At 42.0% G+C, this 13,482-nt stretch overlaps 1 protein-coding gene across 3 annotated transcripts in view; it reads left to right on the top strand.

The window, feature by feature from the left end:
- POMGNT1 (protein O-linked mannose N-acetylglucosaminyltransferase 1 (beta 1,2-)) overlaps positions 1 to 13,482 on the top strand; it is a 93,786-nt gene that overhangs the window by 73,538 nt on the left and 6,766 nt on the right. For 2 of the 3 annotated variants that reach the window (XM_033916588.1, XM_033916587.1), the window contains exons 15-19: positions 1,256 to 1,384; positions 5,292 to 5,417; positions 6,563 to 6,627; positions 11,044 to 11,088; positions 11,643 to 11,778. In XM_033916588.1, the coding sequence (XP_033772479.1) occupies positions 1,256 to 1,384; positions 5,292 to 5,417; positions 6,563 to 6,627; positions 11,044 to 11,088; positions 11,643 to 11,778 (501 nt within the window). Of the gene's footprint in view, positions 1 to 1,255; positions 1,385 to 5,291; positions 5,418 to 6,562; positions 6,628 to 11,043; positions 11,089 to 11,642; positions 11,779 to 13,482 lie in introns of those variants that run through there. The other variant, XM_033916589.1, reaches the window with a different exon arrangement.

Consider the following 13,482-nt stretch of genomic DNA (forward strand, 5'->3'; position numbering starts at 1 on the left):
TCATATTATATTTTAAATAATATGAATTAATAATGATAATATTATGGATATGTAATAATTAATATATATTGTATGATTTAAATATTGTAAGAATGGAAAATTTATAAATAAAAAATAAAAAAAAAAAAAAAAAAAACAAAATTTATTTTCCTAATGGCCAACCATCCCCCCTCCCTCTCTGTTAGCTTGGAGGTCACCCATACGTTAAGAATATGCTGCCTGCTTGTCCTGGGATAAAGCACAGTTACTTACCGTAACAGGTGTTATCCAGGGACAGCAGGCAGATATTCTTACGACCCACCCACCTCCCCGGGTTGGCTTCTTAGCTGGCTTATCTTAACTGGAGACCACGCACTCCTCCGTCGGGCGGGAAGGCACCCGCGCATGCGCGGTGCGGCCAACTAGAACTTTCTAGTTAAAAAGGTCCGTACCGGGGCTCCGTCGGTGACGTCACCCATACGTTAAGAATATCTGCCTGCTGTCCCTGGATAACACCTGTTACGGTAAGTAACTGTGCTTTGTGGAAGGTCATAACTATATTGCCATAGTCCAGAAAAAAAATTGACATGTACAAATGCTTGTACATGGATCACCCCCACTTTGTGGAATACCCTTAACTTATTTGAGCAGAGATGGTTTTGAAAAAATGTAAAATATTGAAAACTCAATTTTAGATTGGGATTCAGTTTACAGGCTGAGGAGGAGTGGAAGATTACTAGCGTACCTGGGAATACAGAGTAATGAGAGAGAGGATTTTCTATTTCTTTCTTTTTAGGATTGTATGAGTTAGGCCTATTCTGTTTAGTGATTATGGTGTTCTTCTTTTTTTTTTTAATTTTTTAAAAGTTTTCAAAGCTAATAAAAGTGGAAAACAATATACATACATATATTAATAATCATAATAAGCACTTATAATCAATAAATAATAATAATAATAATACAGAAAAAATAAAAGAAAACTCTCCCATCCAACATATTTATGGTGTTCTTTTCTAATAGTTATATTTTTATTGTAAACTGCCTAAATCTGCATAGACATAGATCAAATTTTAATAAACTAAACTATTTCAGGAATTTAAATTTGGAAATCTGCAGAACCTAAAAGCGAGCTGATATTCATCTAGTAATGCTGACATGCATGATATATGTTGCTACAATAAGTCCTGTCTGCAGCCGAGAGCCCCTCCTGAGGCTCTCTGAATTTTTGAATCTTCTGGAAACTGGAAAATTAAAGTGCTGTTTCTTTGTTGTTCAGGGCTATGAGCACACAGCAGAAGACCCATCCCTGTTATACAGAGTGGAGACCATGCCAGGCTTGGGATGGGTATTGAGGAAGAGTCTTTATAAGGATGAGCTGGAGGCAAAGTGGCCAACACCAGAAAAGGTACTGTATGTATTCTTTGTATTACATCACATTTTAATCTTTAACAAATATATGTATATCACATGGGTTTTGCTACACTGCCAACAAATGTAGACAAAGGGCAATTAGATTGCTTACATCACTCTATACAGGATGCCATGCAACTTGCAGTTTCCCTGTCATCCTTTTTCATTGGACATGTCCGCAACCTTTGATCCAGTGGATCATTCAGTTTTATTAGACCGTTTAAGGGATTTACACATTACGGAAAAAGCTTCTCAGTGGTTTCATTTCGTCAGAGGGCCAGATTCTCAAAACTTAAGCTTGCCTTTAACGTGGTCACTAAACCAGTTCCAGCTGGTTTAGCCTGTTTGCATTTTACCGGCGGATTATCAAAGCGGCTTATTGCGGTCTTTTGCAAGCTTTCTAGCAGTCTCCAACACTGCCATGCAAATAGGCTCAATTGATATTTAAATGAGCACTCCAGTGGATTCTTCAACCTCGCCGAGTCATTCTCCAAGAGCGGTGTCTGCTGTTGGCAAAAAAAATCAACAGCTGGTCCGGGGATGCCAGTACAGTGCCAGCCCTGTGAAAAATGCATCTCGTGGTGTGTGTGTTTTGACTGTAGCTGAAGAAACAAAATAGAAATTACCTGATTCACAAATTATAGACTTTGGGGGGGGGGGATGGTAAAAACAGGTGAGCGCGTGTATTATAGCCGTATCTTATGAATTATAGTGGTTTTTGCATGCTTGTTAAAAGCCGATTTTGCATCTCCCCTCCCACCGCCAAGCAACACCCCCTCGGCAGTGGGAGTGATGCCCACTCTCTCGCCACCAAGCAACACCCCCATACACATCCATGCAACAGCGGGAGAGATGCCAACTCTCTCCCGCTGCCAAGCAACACCGCCCCCAGCCTGGTGGCACATCTCAGTACTGTGCTTATGTTTCAACCCCTGACACCGCGCAAGCGAAACGGGGTACTCCCATAGAGACTTGCATCTTTTGGCTTTTGGAGTTGAAGAGGATTCATGTCGCTAGTTTTAACGTTCTTCAGCTCTACTTGGATGTATGAACAGTCTAATCCCAGAGAAATTTTGCAGAGTTGAGTGTTCCAGTTATAAAGTGACCATCCTTTTGAGCTAAGTATTTTGGACTTGATTTTTTTTTATGGATGGTGCAATTTTCATCTGGACTAGTTTACCTTTGTATAGACCCAATTGGATTTAGACTGCCTCTTCCTTTTAGATGCTATGTTTCTTTATTTACTACTCCACATCTCATATGTATTGAAGAAACTTCTTCAGTTTTTGCGGTTTTCCTGCTGTTGCATCATGGGACATAATTTGATAAGTCTGGGGAGGAGGTTTTTGTTTATGGCCTGTGATGAACTCTGAGGGCTTATTCACTTTGCAGCTTTGGCTGGTTTGATGAGTACCTGTGAGGTCTTTTTCTCCCCCCACAGGTTATTATTTAATTTTTGTAAGTCCCATCTCAGCAGTAGGAAATAAAAGTTTTTTGTTTATGTGATTGATTTATCTCATCCTGTGGCTTTTAGTAATTGAAATCACCCATTTATTATAGTGTTGCCCATTTCTCCAGCTTTCCTAATCTCTGTAAACATTTCTTTATCTGTCTGCCCATTTTGTCCCGGGGACGGTAGTATAACCCAACCTTCCCTTCACACATGGAATTTCTATCCATAAGGATTCCACACTGCTTTCTATGTCATGCAGAATGTTTATTTGATTTGATTCAATTCCCTCTTTAACATATAGCGCAACCCCTCCTCCAATTTGATCCACTCTAATTTGTACCCAGGTAACAGTGTCCCATTGATTGTCCTCCTTCCACCAGGTCTCCAAGATGCCTATTATATCTATCTCATCGTTCAGTGCTATATACTCTAACTCTCCTATTTTATTTTTTAGGCTTTTATCATTTGTATACAGACACTTCAAATTGCTTTTTTCCTTGCCAACTACAGACTGCTGAGAAGACAGGGAAAGTTTGAGTTTTTTTACTCTGCCTTCCTCTTAAACCCTCCTGGTTTTGTTTCATCTGGGACTCCCTAAATCTCCTGTTTCAATAGTATCCTCCAAGGATACCTCACACCAAACCATCCTCTCCCGTGCAACTGTCGGCTTTCCCCCACATCTCAGTTTAAAAGCTGCTCTATCTCCTTTTTATACATTAGTGCCAGCAGCCTGGTTCCATCCCTGTTAAGATAATGTCTTTAACATATAACCTGGAACCATGTTATGAAAGTTTTTAAAGGCCAAAACCATGACCTTAGATACGTCTTCCAATAGACAACCAAGGAACCAGAAGCCAGTGCTAGGGAGACATGGTTATGAATGGTCAAATTTTTCAGCAGATGAACGGCTGTTTTCTGTACACATTTCTCTTATAATATTTAATTTAAGCATATTGATAGCACACCTGGTGTGCGTCACAGAGTAACTTGCTCAGAGCCTCCACTGTCAAGGTGGCTGGTCCATTGCTTAAGATCACCTCCCATTATTTATTATTTCTCTTGGATTTTGAAATGTACTGCGATATGCAGTCTCCCTGGGGGGTGAGTATTTAGAAAGGAACAGTACATATGAGGCATTCTGTACACATTGCAATTACAGTCTTTGCAGACAAGCCTACAATGAATGCATTGCAGTAATGTATATGGGATAAAAGCAAAATCTTCAGAAAAATACATTTGAATTTTTCATAGTTGACATAAAAGGAAGTTGATCCACTTGAGAAATATGATTTGTAAGTGACAATCCGGAGTCAAGTTATGCTCCTAAACTATGTACCTGATTTTTAGCTGCACGGGTAGCATTGCCTGAAGAAGGAGGCCAAGAGTAAGCACAGTTATCCCTATTTAACCAAAGAAGTTCAACTGCAGCTTATTTATGGTCCTCCAGTCTTTGATTTCTGACAATCTGATCCCAGTGGACTATATAACTGAATATTATCCGTAAAAGAATGAATCTGAATCTGATATTTCCAAGCAATACCAATCGCTGGTCTAACATACAAATTAAAAAGTAATGGTGACAGTAAAGCACCCTCAGGCACACCATATTTGAGTAAACTAGGTAGACATATCGGACACCAACAACACACTCTGTGATCTTTGTTCTATTTATTGTCTTTTATTTACATCAAAGCAAACAAACTTTGAATAAGAAATTAAAATACAACTCCTGAAAGCAAATTTTTCCATATCTTAGTTACAACAATACAGTCCACAAAAAAAAGAGGGAGAAAAAACCTTTCACTCTGTGATCTTTGATCCAAAAAGGAAGAGATGCAAAGCAACATCACAAATCCCAATATCAGCAAAGAAGAGGATGATCAAGGGTATGAAAAGCCGCACTTAAAGTCGAATCAAACCAAAACATCATCCCCTTTATCCAGACATTTCCAAAAATCGTCAGTAATATCTAATAGGACTGTTTTGGTACTGTGAATCTTTCTAAACCCTGACTGATAAACAGAAAGTGCAGCTTGTTTTTCAACAAAATCCTGCAACTGCACTAAAAACACTTTTTCTAAAATGGTAAATTAGGAAAGGTCTAAAATTACAACGTCCAAAGTAGGTGGTTGGGTTTTTTGTTTGTTTGTTTTTAATAGGCCAAACCACAGCAGATTGCAAGGAATCATTAATTAAAGGCAAAATTGATTGTAAAGAGAGAGAGATTTAACAGACCTTGAGTCATTCGGGCAGACCACCTTGTTTCCTTTAGGGTAGTGTGAAAGTGAGGTATCCTTTGAGGAACACAGTCTTATAATGTTTAAGCTTTAATAGCAGACTTCCTAATGCTGTTCAACATTTGCAATTCTACTTCTACATCCACAGACCAGTTTGTGTTTTATAAGCCACCCTTCGATAAGTGACCAATCATCATCTCTCTCTTCCGTAGCTCTGGGACTGGGATATATGGATGCGGAGCCCCGAGCAGCGGAAAGGCCGAGAATGCATTATTCCTGACGTGTCGCGCTCCTATCATTTTGGTATTGTTGGACTCAACATGAATGGATATTTCCATGTAAGTCACTTTTCTTCATTTTGTTAGTGAGCACGTGAGCAATTGATTAGCAGAAAAACTATGCTGAGGAAATTGTGATGTACAAATTGCTGGTCGGTTTCAGAATAACGAGGTACAGTATGAGCTTGCTTTTGGACAGCAGATGTGCACAGTGCTGTACACATTAGATGCAAGTACTTCCTCTGTCCCCAACAGACTGATAATCTGAGTTTTGTACCTGGGGCAATAGAATTCAATTTAAATGTGTATCCATTACTTTCAAAATTTTATATGGTATTTTTATTTCTCTTATTCCCCTGCTGTGGAACGTTTACAGATTTCCCAATGCAAGAGGCATCCAACAATTTAAACTTTCCCTTCCTTCTAGGAAAGGAATTAAAGGAGTCAAGAACTTTAGCCTTTCTTTGGCTTTTAAATTTTCTCAATTATGGAATGAACTTCCTTTAACTTTGAGATGTCCTAATCCTTTCCAATTCTTCTGCAAATCTTTAAAAACTTTTCTATTTGCTAAACATTTTGAAAATTAATCTCCTTGCAATTTTAGCATATTTTTATTAATTATTGTTAACCGAGTCGAGCTTCCTCTGGTTGATGACCCGGTATATAAAGCTAAGTTTTAGTTTAGTTTAGAGGGTTAAGTGACTTGTCTGGGGTCACAAAAAGCAGCAGTGGGAATTGAACCCAGTTCCCCAGGATCACAGCTTTATCCATTAGGCTACTCCTATTCCAACAGAAACAAAACTTCTTTACATTATTGCATAAACCTTCTTTCAAAGGGCTGGAATTCTGGATGAATAATAGTACTGAATCGATCAATGATTTTATTCTGTTGGGCTTATTGCAACAATGGCAGAGCTGAAGGAAACGCATCAGACAGGGCAGTGTGATTTTAAAAAGATTTGCAATAGCAGGATGTGAGATTTTGTGCATCGGACTGGATCCGGAAGGCTCATCCTGTCTGGGAATTGTATTGAGCTGTATTTGAGTCCATCACTTCATATATTAACACGGTAAATATATTACTTTCTCTCTGCAGCCCAACCAGCTCATCAAGGAAGATGCCTTGATTTAATTTTGCTGTATGGGTTTTCTTAAGGCACGGATTTAACACTGCCTCACAATCTTGTCTTTTTCCCTCCTTTTAGGAAGCCTACTTCAAAAAGCACAAGTTCAACACAATTCCCAGTGTGCAGCTTAAAAATGTTGAAAGGTATATATGTACAGTATACATATCATGTAGAATTATACTGCACTCAATACTGGTGTCAAAACAGACGTTGGCTTGTCTAACTTTTTGTTTACTTAAACTCAGAGAATATAGGAATAGGAAATCAAATAATTCCAGTGTGGAATTACAAGCAGGAAATTCTCAGTCTTTTTCTTATCATTTTAGGATTTATTTTCTAGCACTGCTTATTCCTAGGATAACCAGCATAGAATCTGTTTTACTACTTGGGATCTAGCTAGGGACTTGGGACCTGGGTTGGCCACTGTTGGAAACAGGATACTGGGCTTGATGGACCTTTGGTCTGTCCCAGTACAACAGTTCTTATGTTCTTAACATAGTAAATGATGACAGATAAAGACCTGAATGGTCCATCCAATTTGCCCAACCCTACATGCTCCATAAATTAATTATTTAGTTTAAATGGTCCTTTTTCTTAGATATTTCTGGGCCAGAAATCCAGAGCCCTGCCCAGTCGTGTGCTTAGGTTCCATCTACTGGAGTCTCCATCAAAGCTCACTCCAGTCCCATCTTAACCATCCCAGCCATCGAAGCCCTCCCCAGCCCATCCTAAACTGAATGTCCATATACAGGACACAGGCCGTGCAAGCCTGCCCAGTTCCTTCAATGTATACCCATTATTTTCTGATTAGAGATCCTCTGTGTTTATTCCACGCTTGTTTGAATTCTGTCACCGTTTTCTTTTCTACCACCTCCCTCGGGAGCGCATTCCACACGTCAGCCACCCTCTCTGTAAAGAAGATTTTACCATTTTCCTTTCTCTGGAATAGGTTTTGTTCTACATTAATACCTTTCAAGTATTTGAACATCTGAATTATAGAAACATACATAGAAGATGACGGCAAAAAAGGGCTACAGCCCATCAAGTCTGCCCACTCTGCTTACCCACCCCCTGTCTATGCCCTAATGACCCAATTTCCTTATCTTGACCCTCGTAGGGATCCCACATGGGTATCCCATTTATTCTTAAAGTCTGGCACGCTGTCTGCCTCGATCACCTGCACTGGAAGCTTGTTCCAATGATCAACCACTCTCTCTGTGAAGAAATACTTTCTGGTGTCGCCATGAAATTTTCCGCCCCTGAGTTTGAGCGGGTGCCCTCTTGTGGCCGAGGGTCCCTTGAGAAAGAAAATATCATCTTCCACTTCGACACGTCCCGTGAGGTACTTAAATGTTTCGATAATGTCTCCCCTCTCCCTACGTTCCTCGAGAGTGTAGAGCTGCAATTTGTTCAGTTTCTCTTCGTACGAGAGACCCTTGAGCCCCGAGATCATCCTGGCAGCCGTCCGTTGAACCGATTCAATTCTGCGCACATCTTTGCTGTAATGTGGCCTCCAGAATTGCACACAGTACTTCAGATGAGGTCTCACCATGGCCCTGTACAACGGCATTATGACTTCAGGCTTTCGGCTGACGAAACTTCTATTGATACAACCCAATATCTGCCTTGCCTTAGATGAAGCCTTCTCCACTTGATTGGCAGTTTTCATGTCTGCACTGATGATTACTCCTAAATCTCGTTCTGCTGAAGTCCTAGTTAAAGTTTCTCCGTTCAAGAAGTACGTCCTGCATGGATTTCCGCTTCCGAGGTGCATGACCTTACATTTCTTAGCATTGAAGCCTAGCTGCCAGGTTGAGGACCAACTTTCCAACGTAAGCAGGTCCTGCGCCATATAATTCTGTAAACTGCATTCACTTACTATATTACATAGTTTGGCGTCATCGGCGAATAGTGTTATTTTACCTTGAAGCCCTTGAGTCAGATCCCCTATGAATATGTTGAAAAGGAGTGGACCCAGGACCGAGCCCTGCGGCACTGCACTGGTCACCTCCGATGTTTTAGAGAGGGTACCATTAACCACCACCCTCTGAAGTCTGCCACTCAGCCAATCATTGACCCATGCAGTTAGTGTCTCTCCTAACCCCATCGATTCCATCTTGCTTAGCAGCCTGCAGTGTGGGACACTGTCAAAAGCTTTACTGAAGTCCAGGTACACGATGTCCAAAGACTCTCCCAAGTCCAACTTTCTTGTTACTCAGTCAAAGAAGCTGATGAGATTGGATTGGCAGGACCTACCCTTGGTGAATCCATGCTGACTGGGATCCCGAAGATTCCCTTCATTCAAGATCGTGTCCAATTTGCTTTTAATTAGTGTTTCCATGAGCTTGCACACTATTGATGTGAGACTCATCGGTCTATAATTCGCAGCCTCTGCCCTGCAACCCTTTTTATGCAGAGGAACGACATTAGCTAATTTCCAGTCCAGGGGAACTTTCCCCTTACTTAGGGAGAGATTGAATAGCTCAGCCAACGGTTTCACCAGGACATCGCTCAATTCTCTGAGCACTCTTGGGTGCAAATTGTCTGGTCCCATGGCTTTGTTCACCTTGAGTCTTGCCAGTTCACTGTAAACTTCACCTGGTGTGAACTCAAAATTCTGAAACAGGTCTTCTGTGCTTTGTGTTGCCTTCAACTGCGGACCGTGTCCCGGTGCCTCACAGGTGAAGACTGAGCAGAAGTATTCATTCAGTAGTTCGGCTTTATCGGAATCTGCATCCACGTAACTTCCGTCCGGTCTTCTGAGGTGTACTATCCCACTTGTGTTCCTTTTTCTGTCACTAATATACCTGAAGAAGGATTTGTCCCCCTTTTTAATGTTTTTTGCCAGAATTTCTTCCACTCGAAGTTTTGCCTCCCTAACTGCCATTTTGACCGCTGTAGACCTGGTCCTATATTCTACTTTTGCCTCTCTTTTCTCCGTGCGCTTGTAGGAGAGAAACGCTTTTTTCTTCTCCTTAATGAGGTGCGAGATCTCCGCAGTGAACCATTGGGGTTTATTGTTTCTTTGTCGTTTATTTACTGATTTTATGAAGCGGCTAGTTGCTTCATGTATGGTTGATTTCAGTGTTAACCACTTAGCTTCTACATCATCGGTCTCCGCTTGGTCCTGCAGCGTCTGATGGACGAAATCTCCCATGCGTGCGAAGTCTGTGCCCCGGAAATTGAGTACCTTTGTTTTCGTGTTTGATCTAGGGAAGCCTTTCCTAAGGTTGAACCATACTATGTTGTGATCGCTGGAGGCTAGCGTATCTCCTACTGAGACCTCTGAGATGCTTTCCCCGTTGGTGAGTACCAGGTCGAGGATCGCCTGGGCCCTAGTGGGCTCCGTTACCATTTGTTTGAGACGTGCTCCCTTTATGGAGGTTAAGAGCCTCCTGCTACCGCTGGTTGTCCCCTTTCCTTTTTATAATGTGAAGCAGCATTGTGCAGATTCATTAAAGCAGCCCCTGACCTAAGTTGTTAACAAAAAGGTTGAGGCACAGTCAAGGCAAATAATTTTCTCACAGTCACCTGCTGTTGCAATAAATCCTTTCTAACTTGAACAAGGTATGATCACAAAATCTGTGTTCTTGGATTTAAAAGTAACCTCAGAAGTGGTGGTTTGGGACTTATATTTGGCCAGAGAAGGATCACTGTGCACCGCATATGGTGCTGCAAGAGAGAAAGTACCTAGGAGAAGGGCACAGATTGCAGCTTACCTAGCAAGTGTACAAGTCATGAAGGATGTAGGACAGGGGTGTCAAAGTCCCTCCTCGAGGGCCGCAATCCAATCGGGTTTTCAGGATTTCCCCAATGAATATACATTGAAAGCAGTGCATGCAAATAGATCTCATGCATATTCATTGGGAAAATCCTGAAAAGCGACTGGATTGCAGCCCTCGAGGAGGGACTTTAACACCCCTGATGTAGGAGAAATAATGTGGTTGTGCAGAGTACATGCACTTGTAGGTGAGGTGAAATTTGACAGGGAGTCAAGTTAGAGCAGAGGTGTCAAAGCCCCTCCTCGAGGGCCGCAATCCAGTCGGGTTTTCAGGATTTCCCCAATGAATATGCATGAGATCTATTAGCATACAGTGAAAGCAGTACATGCAAATAGATCTCATGCATATTCATTAGGGAAACCCTGAATACCTAACTGGATTGTGGCCCTCGAGGAGGGACTTTGACACCCCTGAGTTAGAGCCATGAAGAGAAACAGAATATGGCTGAAATTTGCAAGTCCTTCAAGTTATTAGCTATGTAGGCAAAGATATCTCTATTTGATACTTCTGGGAGTGAGCAAACCTGCAAAACGGTGCTGACATTGCACCCAGTTGAGTAACTTGTGATTGCTCATGCTCAGCTCATTCCCTTTTTATGTGTGTGGGGCAGCTTGTGTGTTGGCGAGTGAGGGATCCTGACTGTGCAAAATCAATTTTATTAGTACCATGAAATTTACAGCTGCTTTGACAATACTCAGATTAAGTGTAGAGGAAAAGATATTTGAATTAAATGTGATACTTTGCTTTTTTTTTTTTTTTTTTTTAACCTCCTCGAAGCTTGAGAAAGGATGCTTACGAAGTCGAAATTCACCAGCTGCTGAGGTATAGTACTTCTTCAAAAATGTTAGTGTCATTGTTAGCATGCAGATACCTAATGGTTGTTGCATGGTAATGAAATGAGCTTTGTCTGCCTAAGGCAAGGGTGGGCAACTCTGGTCCTCAAGGGCCGGAATCCAGTCGGGTTTTCAGGATTTCCCCAATGAATATGCATGAGATGTACTTGCATGCACTGCTTTCAATGTATATTCATTGGGGAAATCCTGAAAACCCGACTGGATTCCGGCCCTCAAAGACTGGAGCTGCCCACCCCTGGCCTAAGGTCTTTACTAGGCAAGACCTGAAGTGTACCCACTTTTTGTAAATCTGGTCTTTGTGTACTAAAACGCATGGTAAATTCCTTTCATTGCCTCCAGTCAGATCAGCCCAGTCACTGTCCTGTATCAACTTTCTCCTTATTGTGTTTGTGAAGATTGTAAGCCATGTAGGATAGAAGCGGTGTAGAGATTTTTAAATAAATAAAATAAGTTGTTGGAGGTGATTTTTTTTCCTTTCCCAGTACAATGCTTTCTGCTCACAGTTCTGGTGCTTCGTTTCAGTGAGGCCAAACTTTTGGATCATAGCAAAAACCCTTGTGAGGATTCCTTCATTCCAGACACAGAGGGCAAAACTTATGTGATGTTCATCCGAATGAATCAAGAAGCAGATTTTACCACTTGGACTCAACTGGCAAAGGTGTCTGTCATGGTCATTACCAGCTGCTCTACTCACATTCTGTTCTTGATGGCTGGTCTCAGTATTGTGTATGAAACAGAAAATTTTGCCTCTTTCCTATTGTGTGTTTTGCCTCTCATGACTTCTCCCATTCAGCTCTTGTAAAGAGCCCTCGATGTGTCAGATAAACTAGGAGAACAGGAACAGTGAAGGGGGCTGCAGCCACTAGAGCCAGCTCACTGCAAGAGTCTCTAACAGGAAAGAGGAGTAGATAGGAAGGGGATCAAATCACAGTTGGGAGGCAGTGAATTGCAGAATGAAAGGCCTTCTGCTGCTACTGTTCCCCCTTCTGTGACCAATTGGTTCTTGTGAGGACAATGATCCAATCAACCATGGGAATTAGGAGGAGCCTCTTGCTCAACAGGATTTCTTCCTCCTTCCCGTGCATATCTCGCCAAATATAGAACAAAGGAACAAAAATATGTAGACAAAATTGAACAGGGAACTCCAAGAAATTAAACTCAGGTATTTCAACACTGGAGAAATAAAAATAGAAATACATTTCATTTTCTATTAAACACAATACAAAGACATCTGCTATACACATTTCCCCAAACTAACATATTGGTCAATAAATTCAGAATAAAGTGTGTGTGTGGGGGGGGGGGTGTTTACCTTTTGTCATCTGAACATTTACTTTTCTATTCTACTCCCCCCCCCCCCCCACACACACACACACGCACACATCAACATCCTCCTGTTCCTTCATTCTTTTTTCTGTCCCTCCTGCAGTGGTCCAGCATTTCTCCCTCCCTCCCATTGTACAGCATCCTAATGCCCTTCTGTCCCTAGATCCAACATCTCCCTCATTTCCCAGCATTTCTTCCTCTCCACTTCACTCCATGTCCTCCATCTCGGTCTCCCTCTCTTGCTGCATAAGGAGTGGGAAGAGAGAGATTGGATTCAGAGTGCATCTCTCCCTCCCCCTTCTAAAGCTATGTTGAGCATTTCTCCCTGTGTCATCCCCTCACCCCCATGCAGCATCTTTCACCCCTTCCTACCAGCTCCATGCTCAACATTTTTTCTATCACCCCTCTCCATCACCATACTGCATCTCTCCACCACCATTTCTCCCTATTGCATTCCTTTCCATCTCCTTCCCTCCACCACAACAGCTAATATTTCTCCCTCATCTCTCAATCCCTTCTCTCCACCATGTCCAACAATTCTCTCCCTCCATTGTACAACAGCTCTTTCTCTCTCCCTTCCCCACTGTCCCCATGACCAACAATTCTCCCTTTCCCCATGTACACCATCTCTTTCCCTCCCACTCCACACCCATGTCCAATCATTCTTTCTCTCTTCCATTCACGCTTTCTGAAGTCAGTTCTCCTCTCCTCTGTCAAGCAGCATTTCTTACTGGCATATCGCTTCAACAAGTCGTGGGCAACGATTCCTACACGCTGCCGTCAGCTGACCAGAATGCCTTTCCTCTGATGCAAACATGTCTGAGGGAAGGCTTCTGGATCAGCTGCCAACAGCGTGTAGGAACCACTGCCCTTGGCCTGTTAGAGAGTGTCTGCAGAATTAAGAAGGGAGCCAGCAGCTATACTCCTGCATGAGCCCCACAGGAACTGCTTTCAACCCTGCGGACTCCTGGATTCCAGACGACCCTGTTCAGCTCTCTATTTTGGGAGTCTGATTCACTGTTTGACTAGCTTTAGA

This window comes from Geotrypetes seraphini, chromosome 12 (genome assembly GCF_902459505.1).
Source record: "Geotrypetes seraphini chromosome 12, aGeoSer1.1, whole genome shotgun sequence".
Lineage (NCBI taxonomy): Eukaryota > Metazoa > Chordata > Amphibia > Gymnophiona > Dermophiidae > Geotrypetes > Geotrypetes seraphini.